The 12,676-nt window shown below is 39.9% G+C and overlaps 2 protein-coding genes across 2 annotated transcripts; both read right to left on the bottom strand.

Annotated features, from left to right (window-relative positions):
- Positions 1–3,838: 3,838 nt before the first annotated feature.
- LOC150059654 (trace amine-associated receptor 4-like) lies at positions 3,839–4,882 on the bottom strand. Its single transcript, XM_090337656.1, has one exon. It carries the CDS (start codon positions 4,880–4,882, stop codon positions 3,839–3,841), a length of 1,044 nt encoding a protein of 347 aa, XP_090193782.1.
- Positions 4,883–11,370: 6,488 nt separating this feature from the next.
- Positions 11,371–12,402, bottom strand: LOC150059653 (trace amine-associated receptor 3). The gene has a single exon (XM_090337655.1). The coding sequence runs from the start codon at positions 12,400–12,402 to the stop codon at positions 11,371–11,373; it is 1,032 nt and encodes a 343-aa protein (XP_090193781.1).
- Between the last annotated feature and the right edge of the window lie 274 nt (positions 12,403–12,676).

Genomic DNA, 12,676 nt, shown 5'->3' with positions numbered 1-12,676 from the left:
TAGAACTACTGTAGGCAATATCCTTAAGGAAAGAGGTTGTAAGTTAAAGGCTTCCTTAAGGAAAAACTCAACAAAGCCAGGCACTTGTGGTTCACCCCTGTAATTCCAGCTCCTCAAGAGGCTGAAATCTGCGGATCAAGGTTCAAAGCCAGCCGAGGCAGGAAAGTCTATGAGACTCTAAGCTCCAATTTACCATCAGAAAACAGATGTGCAACTGTGACTCACGTAGCACAGCACTAGTCTTGAGCACAAAATCTCAGAGACAGTACCTTGCTCTGGGCAGATTTTGTTGCTGCTGCTGCTGCTGCTGCTGCTTTTACTTTTGTCTTGCTTGTTAGTTTATTTGTCTTTGGGAGGGTAAGGGGCCACAGAAAAGGTGGGGCAAAGGGTGAACAAATGCATACATGGTACTTACTAGACACTATGTGGGAAATGAACTGTACAACTAGTGGATGGGGATGGGAGAGAAATCCTGAGGTACAGCGAGGGAAGGAGTGACATGGTTCAAAGGATATGTTCTCTGGGTCACAAGTGTGGCCTAGTGATAGAGTGCTTGTCTGGCATGCATGAAGACCTTGGTTCAATTCCCTGGTATCACATACATAGAAAAAGGCCGGAAGTGGTGCTGTGGTTCAAATGGTAGGGCTCTAGCCTTGAGGAAAGCCCACGGACAGTGCTCAGGCCCAGAGTTGAAACCCTAGGACTGGCAAAAAAAAAAAAAGGAAGGTACTAATTTCATGGCATGTACCTGTAACCCCTCCGTACATTACCCCTGCAATAACAATAAATATATTTTAAAATTATTGAGTTTATCTTTCCTAATTTGATAAGCAGTTGTATCAGTCTGAATCAAGTAACAGAATAAGTCATGTTAATAAATCACTGTTTGTGAAAACAGTGAATTTCTAGCCTCCCTCTAGCCATTTAGTAAGTTGATACTAACTCAGGAGATGAAAGGTTTTGTCACATCCGCTTTATCTTAAAAGAGGAACCCAATAAGCCAAATAAAAGAATAGAAAATGTCACTACTATAACTTATATGCTGCACATTTTCTGATAATAACAAACAGTATTTCTGTCCGGGGAGAATTATCTGATATAGCAAAATATTTTGATGCATGTATACCTGTCAAACACTAGTTGTAAACTCTAAAGTAAGTTCCCATAAGCTGAATACAGGGTTTCCAAGCTACTTACCAAGGGCAGAACCAGTCTCTTTGGAGGAAGAAGCCTTTCTTGTGGCAGGTGCACTTGGAATGCAGGGTCATCCCCTACCAGCTGTGCAAATCTGCGATGATAGCTGTGCAGCCTGTGAGTGATTTTATATTCTCCATGGCAGCTCCTCCCCCAGTGCCAAGTGACCAAATGTGCAGAGTATCAAGAGGCCCAGTTTGCACTAGTGACAAGTCTCTGCTGCCTAAGTCTCCATCTCAACATGGAATTATTTGCCCAGACAATTAATTACAAATGAAATTTAATGATACTTCTTTTCCCATTCCTGCATTTGAAGATATACACAAAATTATCCTTTGTACTTCTCTTAAATGAGCCAAATCCCTTATCTTAAAGGACAGTCTTTGTGGATAGACTAAGTCATCAATGAAACATTGAAGCAGTTGTCATATTGGCAATGGTTACATATTATGTTATTGTATTATTATTTACAGAGTCATTTAGTCTGTATCTCTTCCCTCGCATCTATTAGGACCAAAATGTCATATTAGAGTAGATAGGAAAGAGTTAAACTTGGATACTGGAAATTTCTATCTATTTCTGGCTTTTTTTCTATGTATGTGGTACTGAGGAATCGAACCCAGGGCTTCATGCATGCTGGGCAAGCACTCTACCACTAGGCCACGTGCCTGGCCCAGATAGGTAACAAGATACATGAGTCATTCCCCAAACCCTCCCTACCCTACTCCCAGCACCCCTGCAGCTTCATTTCTTCTCCCTGTGTCCCTGTGGGGTGAGGGAGGGGATGAGTGGATTCTATGCCAATCATAAATCACCTATTATTGTTCCCTTTACACCTCTTACTTCCTGTGACAAATCATGCTGTGCTAATTGAAGTTGGAAATTTTAAGCTGAGCACTTTCCCCAGATCTCTTTCTGGACATGGTCCTAACAGCAAAAGGACCTGTGTGAGCCTGGAAAACAGCAGTGGAGCTGCAGCCATCACTCCAGCTGTTTGGAGGTCAATGCCACGGCCGACTGTTTTCCGAACTGCACCCTCTGCTGAGCGACAGCAGAGGTTCACCATCACATAGATGGCAAGGGAATAGCTGACCTGCCACCAGAGACTTTTCTGTTAGGTTTTGTAGTCCCACTTCATCGGTAAGAAGTAACTGGAACACATGTTCCTCAAACTGGCTACTGCAAAACAGCTTGATGACTCCTTTCTCTGAAGCTCTCTTTCCCATTATTTCACTCCTGTTCTAATATAGGCTCTGTATGCCTGTGCTGAACCTGGTGATACATTCCTTTCATCTAAAATGCAGGTCATCTCCACTAATTTCTGACCCAAGTTCAATTTTCCTCCCCCATGCTCTCAGTACTTCCTTGATTATAACACACATTACCCTTCAGTGTGATTGGCCAGCTGTGGTCTTTCCTGTTAGGCCATAGTTCCTTGAGTTCAGGGTTTGAGTATCTTTAAAATTACATATATATATATATATATATATATATTTATTTATTTATTTAAATTTCTTAGCCACAACCATTTTAAGCAGTATAGAGAACATGGTAAGTATTCAGTAATGTCACTAGCCTGAATGGCTCTTGCATGTTTTCACGTTGACCTGATGATTCTCAGTTTTGAGGGAGAGTCTCTTGATGTAGTACCAGTTAGTCCAAAGTGTCTGGATTACAGGCATGCACCACCATACTTAACTGAGTGGCTTTTGATATAGAGCCAATATACTTAAGACCATTTCTCTTGCCTTCATGGGTACTCTACTCAGCCTAGATAACTTCCTAGATTAATCTAAAAGAAGTATACACACCTATTTTGAAAAACAATTCAGCTACTGCTTACAAGCACACTTATAAACTGTAAAATTGTTTTTTTTTTCTTTTCTGTTGTGGGACGTGAATTTTGGGCGCCGGCATTGTCGTTGAGCTCTTCAGCTCAAGGCTTTCACTCCACCCCTTGAGCCACAGCACCACTTCAGATTTTCTGGTGGTTAATTGGAGGTAAGAGTCTCACCGGCTTTTAGTGCCAGACTGGCTTTGAACCTCGCTCCTCAGATCTAAGCCTCTAGAATATCTAGGATTACAGGTATGAGCCACCGTGTCCTGCATAAAGGTTCTTTATTAAGGAAAGAAGTGGTTTTTATTGCTACAGAAGCTTCAACTTATGCCTCCATTTTCTTCTATTTAGCTCTGCTCCTAGTAAATGAAAGAAAATGCTGATATACAAGAAATGTAGCCCACTGGCCTCAAATCTCAATTCTTTGTCATAGTAACAGATTGTGTATTACTTTGAGGATCAATAAAAGAATGAAGGATGGACAGAGGAGATGAGGGAAGGTGAATATAGGTAAAATACTTTACATGCACATATGAGATATCCTGTCTGAATTAAGATATCCAGAAGCATCAATGTTTTTTTAAAAGAGCTTAGTATTTATTGGAAATACCATTCCTAGAAGCTCAAGAATAAGCTATTCCAGGAGCAGGAAGCCTCAATTCACTGTTGTTGTGTAAGTACCTGTCATCATTCATCTGGAATGAAATTTCCTCACTTAGTCAGACTATGCTTATAGTGAAGGGGTGTGTGTGTTATGGAACAGCACCCAAAATAGGAAAACCAATGCTAGCAAATATAGAGCCTTCCCTAAGAATGTGTAGGAAACAGGCTGAAGGTGGAAGAGTCTGGGTGGAAGATGGCCCCTGTCACTAACATCCGCAATGCCTTGCGAAACCATGGGTAGAACATGCCATATATAATGGGATTGAATGTAGAATTGAAATAGCCTAGCCAGAGGAAGACATTATACAAATCTTCAGGGGTGGAAAAGTTAATGAAAGGGTCGGTAATGGTCAGGACAAAAAAAGGCATCCAGCACAGCACAAACACTCCCATCACTATACTTAAAGTCCTGGTGGCCTTGCTTTCTTTCTTAGAGGTTGCCTTCATTTTGCTTTCTGAGCCAACGTGTTGCATCTTAGGACCCGCACCAATTTGTTTAGCATGTTTCCTGGCTACTGTGAAAATGTGCATGTAAATCCCTACCATCACCGTCCCAGGGAGAAAGAAAGCGATCAAGGAAGCCAAGACCCCCCAGACTTTGTTAAATATCAACACACACAAGCCTGTGCAGTCGATGGCTGCTACAAAATCTTCCACACCAAGGACGTTTAATTCTGAGAATACCAAGCCGAAGGCAAAAAGGATGGGAACGGACCAGCTGATTAGTAGGAAGAAGGCGGTGACAGGGACGGTCATCTTGGTGACATAGTGCAGAGGGTCGCAGACAGCATAGTAGCGGTCCACCGAGATGAAGCTCAGGTGGAAGATGGAAGTGGTGCAGAGCATGATATCGCAGCAGCTGTGGACTTTGCAAAAGAGGTCTCCGAAGTACCAGCAGGATTCAATGGACCTGATCAGACTGAAAGGCATGACCACACAACTCAGCAACAAGTCTGTGGTGGCCATGGAGAGGGTCAGAAAGTTGGTTGGGGAGTGAAGTTGCTTGAAGTGGGCGATGGAAATGATCACAACCAGATTGCCCAGCATGGTCGTCACGATGGCACAGGTCACCACCACGTACACGGCCCAGACCACGGGCGCAGACCTCTCCTTGCGAAGACAGGAGCTGTTGACCAGGGGAAAGCAAAACGGTGCTTCCAGAGGGTTCCAAAAGTCCAATGCAGTCATCGTGTCTGCCCTATGTCTTTTTCAGCAAGAGTGCTGTGTTTCTTCCCTTTCTGTAAAAGAAGAAAAATCATGTTTAAAAAAATTGGTTTGCACAGCAATTGTCCATAGAAGTCCACGTAAACTGCACTGCCAGTCCAAGGTGGAGGCCCACGCTGACAAGACCATGTCAGTAGGGACCACCGAGGGAGTCTTTCTAAAACATGGATTCTTGATTGGGAGGAGAGGTGGCTGGGGTTGCAGTGTCTGACAACCTGAATTTCTCCCAGGCTCCAACTGAAGACCAAATCTGTTAATTCCAGCACATTTGATTAAGAGGGTGGTATTCAGTCCATCAACATCCAAGTTCTGGATATGCTAAACTGGAGTCCAGATTCTAGAATCCTAATCCATACACGGACCTAGGATTTATTTTTTGTCTCTTTTAACTGATTTTCTAAATACAAGCCCCCTCAAAAATGACCAGGAGTTGCAGAACTCATATTTAATGTTGCATCAAAACAGTAATTTAAGAGGGAAATGGGGACAAAAACATGAGAATGGGTATCAATGTGTGAGAAGTAATGTACCTTCTATTTCGTGAACATAATTGTAACCCCTCTATACATTAAAATTTAAAAAATTCACATCAGTAAAGAAAACAGTAATTTAAGATTGTGATAGGCTTCTCAGTGAGAAAAATTGTATATACTCTTGATTTATATGACTCAATGTAAATCTATTGGTTGATGGAACACTTTTCTTTCCAACATGAAGAACAATAGCTTTTATAATTTAGAGCTGTGTTATGGCAAACTAAAGACATGCTAATGGTTATACAATTATGTACAGGTAATGACCAAAACAGGATAAGAACTCAAATGATACATTCTGTACATTTCATGGGTTGACCCCCTTAGTTTAGCATCTGTACTCATGAATTTAAAGTCATATGGAAGACCTTTGGCCACAGATTCCGAGTCTTAATATTTATTACGTATATATGACACACAAAAATGCTCACTGTTTAACCTGTCCGTTTGTAAATTTACACTGTCACTTTTATAATGGCAAAATAATTCAAATGATTCATAGTGTGACATAGGTTAGATTTATTTTTCTAGTGCCGAATCTGTTTGTGGAAAGCATTTGTGAGATCTAGGGCCAGGACAAAGAGATGGACTTTGGCCCATGACTGGAGTGAAACTCACTGACCTGTTGAGGAAATGAACTCACAAGCACATCCTCAGCATGCTAAAATGAAAAAGACAATAATGGAGACACCAAGCACCCCTGAAATCAATATTTGCACCATGTGTTACAATAGCCCAATCACTGTTTGTAATAGCAGTCTATTCTTGGAAATCTTAATATCTTGGCCTATTTTATTTGATCTGGATAAAATCATTTCTCAGGTTGGTATCTTTATTAATTTTAAGTACACTGACAAATTTTATGCACCTAAGTTAAATTTGAGAAACTAAGACACAGAGAAGATAAAGATTCATGCGGCTGTTTTTGAAACGCAGTCTGTCAATTAGAATATGTAAGCACAGCTTACTTGATTATTTGTTGCTTCCTATGCTCTGAGAGACTGGATGAATGAAATCTTCAACACTTAATTATCTGTTTAATATGTCAATTGCACTGTTTTCATCTTTTTTACTTTTGTGATTCAAATAATTCTTTAATTTTTTCTAATTCTCTCAAAATATCTTTAAAGATGACAAAATTTCCACAGATTTGTTTAAGATTTTTTCATTACACACTTTTTTAGAAATTGTGCTGTCCTAAACAAAAATGGGGCATTCTGAAAATATTTTATTGTGTAGCTATTGAAGTTTTAAATTTCAATTTGAAAGCCTAATTCATCAAAGAATTAATATGATGATATAATTTAACTGCTTGGTTTGTAGAGTGAAGTGGTGTGTGTGTGTGTGTGTGTGTGTGTCTGTCTGTCTGTCTGTCTGTCTGTCTGACCAGTGCATACTAAGTGCTTTCTGGTTTGTACCACTGAGCTGTATACCAAGCCCTCATTTTTCTTTTAAACCTGGAAGGAATCACTTCTAAAAATTAACAGGAATCTCTCATGTTTCTGTTGCATAGTCACATTTCTTAAGAAAATATTTAAACAACTAAGAACTAAATAAGGGAAGATGATAAAGTAAAACACGCACATTTATTTTTTTAATTCTTACATGGGTGAATAGTTAACACAACATCAAAGATAAGACTATTTTAAACTTATCTTAAGCTCTTTTTTCATATATTTTTATTGTAATTTATAGAAGGGTTACATTATATTCACCAGATAGAAAGTACATTACTTCACATACATTGATACCCTTTCTCAAGTCATGGTCCCCAATTCCCTCCCCTCCCCCCACCGCTCATGTAGTTTTTCCCCCTTCCCTATCTAATTTCAAATAACCAATCAAGCATATATACAACATATCAGATAACAAGGTGAAATACTGTAACAATATGAGATAACCAAGGGACAGCAAAAGAGATGAGAGATAACATAGTACATTAAGGACAACAATCACTCATTATATGGCTTTTATTTCTGTATCCTGGAGGTTCTTTCATTTAGCGTCACTCTACATGGCCTTATGTATCTAGGTTTTGTTCTATTATAAATCTCTGCTAGGAGAGCCCAAGGTTTCTACTGATTATGACAAATGAGGGAAACTTTATCTTAAGCTCTTGAATAAAACTTTATACAAACAAGTAAACAATGCAAGTCTTACTGCTGGACTAATGCTTTCTCAAGGGGAATTGTTATGAAGGTAAATGGAGTTGAGGTTTTGTTACTTTTAATAGTTGTCAGGGGCCCTGGAATTTGGCCTAGTGGTAGAGTGCTTGCCTAGCATGCAAGAAGACCTGGGTTCGATTCCTCAGTACCACATACATAGAAAAAAGCTGGAAGTGGTGCTGAGGCTCAAGTGGTAGAACTCTAGCCTTGAGAAAGTCCAAGAACTGGACTCAGGCCCTGAGCTCAAGTCCAGGACTGGCAAAAAAAAAATAGTTGTCAGGATAGAGATCCCCTTTCTGTGAGAATTACCTACAGAAAGGATCTGTGCCATCATTATTTTCTCTCTTTATGAATAATATTTCCCCAATCATTAGCAGAAAAGGACTATATGAAGTTCAGTATTGCACAGTCACCTAGAAAAATATAGGAAATTAGTAATTACTTCTTCTAGGAAGTAGAAATATTTACTAACAATTCTAGAGTACACATTTGCCTTCTTAAGTAAAAAGCAGACAGGGGAACTATGGAATCACTTAGAATGGTCATTATAATGATGTACAATTTCCTCAGAATTTCAAAGGAAAATAAACAATAAAGAAGTAAGATAATACTTTCTTCTAGAATTGAGTAATAAAAGATATTATTATATATGTATTTCCCTCAAATAAAATTAGGATACTCAATCAGTCAATAATTCATTTATAAATAAATAATATATAATGATTTATTTATTTATATATAAAAAGCTAGCAGAAGACACATCACACCTACTTTATCAGGCATATTTTTTCTTTGCTTACTGGTTACATAACTGAATGCTCTACTTTAGGACAAACTGTAAAAATAATTATCTGTACCTTGCTTTGATGCTTCTTACCCATACAGTAGTTCCTTAAGTCTGGGAGATGAGTTAACTGTAAGAGAACTCTGTTACAGATCTTCCAGTTATTGCCTTTTTACAATCTCAGTGATTTTTACAGTGCATATTCTAGTGTTGTTTTATTCTATCTGCAAAAAACAAATCCAGCCTAGAAAAATCGCAGTATTTTTTCCACTCCTGATATAGTCGCCTTCAGTTTGAGAGACTTTCTTTCCCTAATTAGGCAATTTAGAGTTGCAATACTTGAAATTACCTGGTGTTCCAGGACTGTAACAGGACAAACGAGCATTGTGATCACTGGTTTTCAGCTCTACCACCATCTCCCTCCAGATACACAGGTCATGCTCACTCCTGGAAAGGGCTTTCAACAGGCTGGGCAGTGTGCCTTTTAAGAACAAAGTAAGCCTCTTGAGGCTGCTAGCCCAGGTCTTGCTCTTGACAGGTTTGTCTTTCCACGCCATTTAGTGTACCACCAACATGGGATACAGTAGGTCACCAGAGAATAGACTCCAGAGAGCAAATCACTTGGTGCTCTCATTGCTATGACTTCCCAGAGACAGCATGACTAACCTCACACAGGCCAGAATTGGGGGAAATGGAAAAAAAACAGGGAAAGGGTAAGGAGGAAAAGAGGAGGGAGTAGTGGGGGGAGGAGAGGAGAAGGAGAAAATACAGTCCAAACTCAACAAATATTAACTCTACTTTATTAGTATAGGCTAGTTAATATTTTCAACCAGTGAGTTCTTTACTCCTTGCACAAGGAAAGGAATACTTCTCCACGCTCTGGTTCTTTGTGGTCTTTCCAAATAAAAGACTTGACACAAACACAAATTTAAAAATGCCTCAAAATATTCACGTGAGGCTGAGCACAGATGTTTCAGCACTCAGGAAAGTAAGGCATGTCCCAGAAAATGCTTGACCGCTTGTCTCCTAAATAAAGGAAAAGCAGATAGGTGGTTGGGTCTGTGGCTCAGTGGTAGAATGTATGCCCAGAGTTTTTTGACTTGGGCTCAATCTCCAGCTTTTCCCCTAAACAAAACAGATGGAAAATAACAACTTCTTACTGTTATGGTTGCAAAAATTCTCTTGCCAAGAGAATGGCTTCTTGTTATTTACAATGGAACAATTTAAACAAATTTTCTTGCAGATCAAGTCTAATAGCATTGGGAAAGACGGAGCAAAGACTCACAATCTACTATCTCCTCCATTAGAAAAGAAAACATAGTGTTTGAACACAGAATATAAAAGCACAAGTTTGAAAAGGCACATTGCTGCTTAGCAGAAGTGGAAGTTTTAGATTTTATCTCCAATTAACCAGTAAAAATTCAAAAATGTGGGGTCAGGACTTTGGCCTAGTGGTAGAGTGCTTGCCTAGCATGGACAAAGAGCCTGGTTCGATTCCTTGGTACCACATACATAGAAAAGGCTGGAAGTGATGCTGTAGCCCAAGTGGTAAAGCTCTAACCTTGAGAAAGCCCAAGGACAGTTCTCAGACCCTGAGTTCAAGCCCCAGGACTGGAAAAAAAAAAGTCAGAAGTGGAAATGTCACTGAATGGAAGGGCACAGACCTTGAGTAAAATCAGATAACACAAACTCTGGACTCAAACCACAATACTAACACACACACACACACACACAATCACCACCACCACCACCACCCTCATCACTATTATCATCATCATAAGTTTGTGTAACTTTTAAGTTAAAAGGCACAAGAATTTTTTAAGCTGTAAACTTAACAAATCAAATCAAAATGTCATTTTAATTTGATAAACACAAAATATGAAGAAATTAATTAGGCATAACTGCCAATTAAAAGTCATTATAAGTTCCTAAATTCACAAATGGGATAAATTCTATTAACAAACTAAATGATGTAAGTTATAAATTAATAAAAGTTGTAAGTCAAATAACACTGGATGAGGAAGATTTTCTAATGATATTTAATAGAGTATCACCTGTTACATCCAAAATCATCTTGGAACCTCTTTTATATACACAATGGGGATGTTAAAAGTTTCAAAACAGACATCCATATTCCAGATGGAGGCAGGCAGGGTGAACAATCCCTATTCCAGACAAATGTGGAAACAACTTAGTGGGAGGTCAGGAATTTCTTCCAAGGAAGGGAGCTGGGAGGAGACAGTAAATGTGGAAATGCAAAGATAGTGGAATTCATTCTCTTACAGAGCTGGACATCTGAAGGAGTCATTTTAAAACTTGATCTTGGAGTAATGAGAGGCTACACGAAACAGATGGTGCTGTCTAGCTGATGACTGAGGGGAGGTTAATCAAAAAACAATGAAGGTTTGTGTGGGCAGCTGGTAGAAAGAAAATAGCTAGAAACAACGAAGTACCTGGAGGCAGCGATAGATGCCAGACGCTCGGTACAAAGTACTGGGTACTAGCTAGGCCAAAGTAGAGAGGAAAACACAGTGCCAGGAATTCTGAGATGATAACTGTACATATTCAGGAGGCTGTTTCTAGAAGAACACAGCCAGCTCTGGGTAGAAAGTTTGATTTCATTGACCTTCTACCTTTGATTCTTTGCACATGCCTCTCTGTGTCAAGATGCCAGCAGCACCCCCGAGAGGCTCTTAATTTTCATCGATCATATTGATTTTGAGATCACATCTTACTCGCCAACCAAATAAATGTACATTGGGTACTGAGTTAACAATCTAATGCTGGATGCATTGATTTTTCCCAAAGATGCTGAAAGTCACTTTGTGAAGGTTATAAACCTAGAAGGACCAAAATTTCATAGACTAGCATTTACAGCCCTCTGGGATGTGAGGCATTGGTTGCAGAGCAAAATAAGAAGAGTCTCATTTTCATTTTCAATATGCTATTGTTTTCTGTAAGCATTTCTCACTAATGTGCTTCAGAAAACAGATTGGAAGTTTCTGAATGGGAGCTAAATATTTTTCCAGACACTATATAGATAAGAGCTTTTCGAAACCATGGATAGAAAAAGCCATGAATGAGGGGATTGCATGTAGAATTGAAGTACCCAAGCCATACCAAAAGATCAAGTAGTATTATGGGTGTGGAGTAATCTAAATATGGGTCAATCAACACTGCAAGAAAGCAGGGGAGCCAGCAAGCTAGAAACACCCCCATGACTATCCCCAGGGTCTTCGCTGCCTTTCTGTCTTGTTTCTTAGATAGGGTTTTTCTCATTCCGCCTTTCAGGTTGGCAGGCCTATTGCTGAGGGCTCGAGCATGGCGTTTGGAGACAATAAAAATTCTGCCATAAATGGCAACCATGATTGAGCCAGGAGTAAAGAAACAGGTGGTGAACAAGATAGTTCCCCAAAATTTGTTGAAAGCGAGTGCACAGAAATGGAAGCAAGCCACAAGAATCTCATAGCCCTGCACCCCAGAAACATTGGCCTCGGATAGAACCAAACTAAAAGAAAACAGAGCTGGGGCAGACCAGCAAAATGCCAGCACCCGCTTGATGGTGGAGGTGGTCATGGTGGTGGCGTAGTGCAAGGGATAACACACCGCATAAAACCGATCCAACGCAATGGAGCACAAGTGGAAGATGGAAGTGAGGCTTAGCATCATGTCAAAGCTTGCGTGGAATTTACAGAAGCCATCCCCGAAGTACCAGCAGCTCTCCACAGATCGCACCATGCTGTAGGGCATAATGACACATCCCAGCAGGAAGTCAGTGGTCGCCAAGGACAAAATGAGGAAGTTGGTGGGAGACTGGAGTTGTTTGAAGTATGAGATGGAAATCATGATAACCAGGTTCCCAAAGATGGTAATCACCATGGCTCCCGACATCAACAAGTACATGATCACCCGGACGTGGAAAGAGCGATTGGTGGGAGGACAGGATTTATTACCAAATTTGGGGCAGCTGGATAGGTCTTCAGGAATATAAGGCAGATCCATGGAGCTTTAGCACTTCCAACTCCTTCCCAGGAAGAAGAGTCAATGTTTCCTTCTTAAGGTGATTTCTAGAACGATAGAACCCAAAGTCAGCGGTTAGTGACTCACTTTGATTGTAATTTATTTAAATAGTTATCTCCTGGGTTGGCTTTCTGAGGGAGTTGCTGCACTTGTAGAAAAAAGAACTTTTCTCAACTGCTTGTTCATTCTAGTGTTGCTCTTTTTTAAATCTACTTTGCCCATCCATTTATTGGTTCAAGCTGAGCTTCTCTGTGGA

Source organism: Megascapheus bottae, chromosome 8 (genome assembly GCF_031878675.1).
Source record: "Megascapheus bottae isolate mThoBot1 chromosome 8, mThoBot2.hap1, whole genome shotgun sequence".
Taxonomy (NCBI): Eukaryota; Metazoa; Chordata; class Mammalia; order Rodentia; family Geomyidae; genus Megascapheus; species Megascapheus bottae.
Note: the sequence above shows the minus strand (reverse complement) of the source record. Positions and strands in the feature narration are given on the sequence as shown.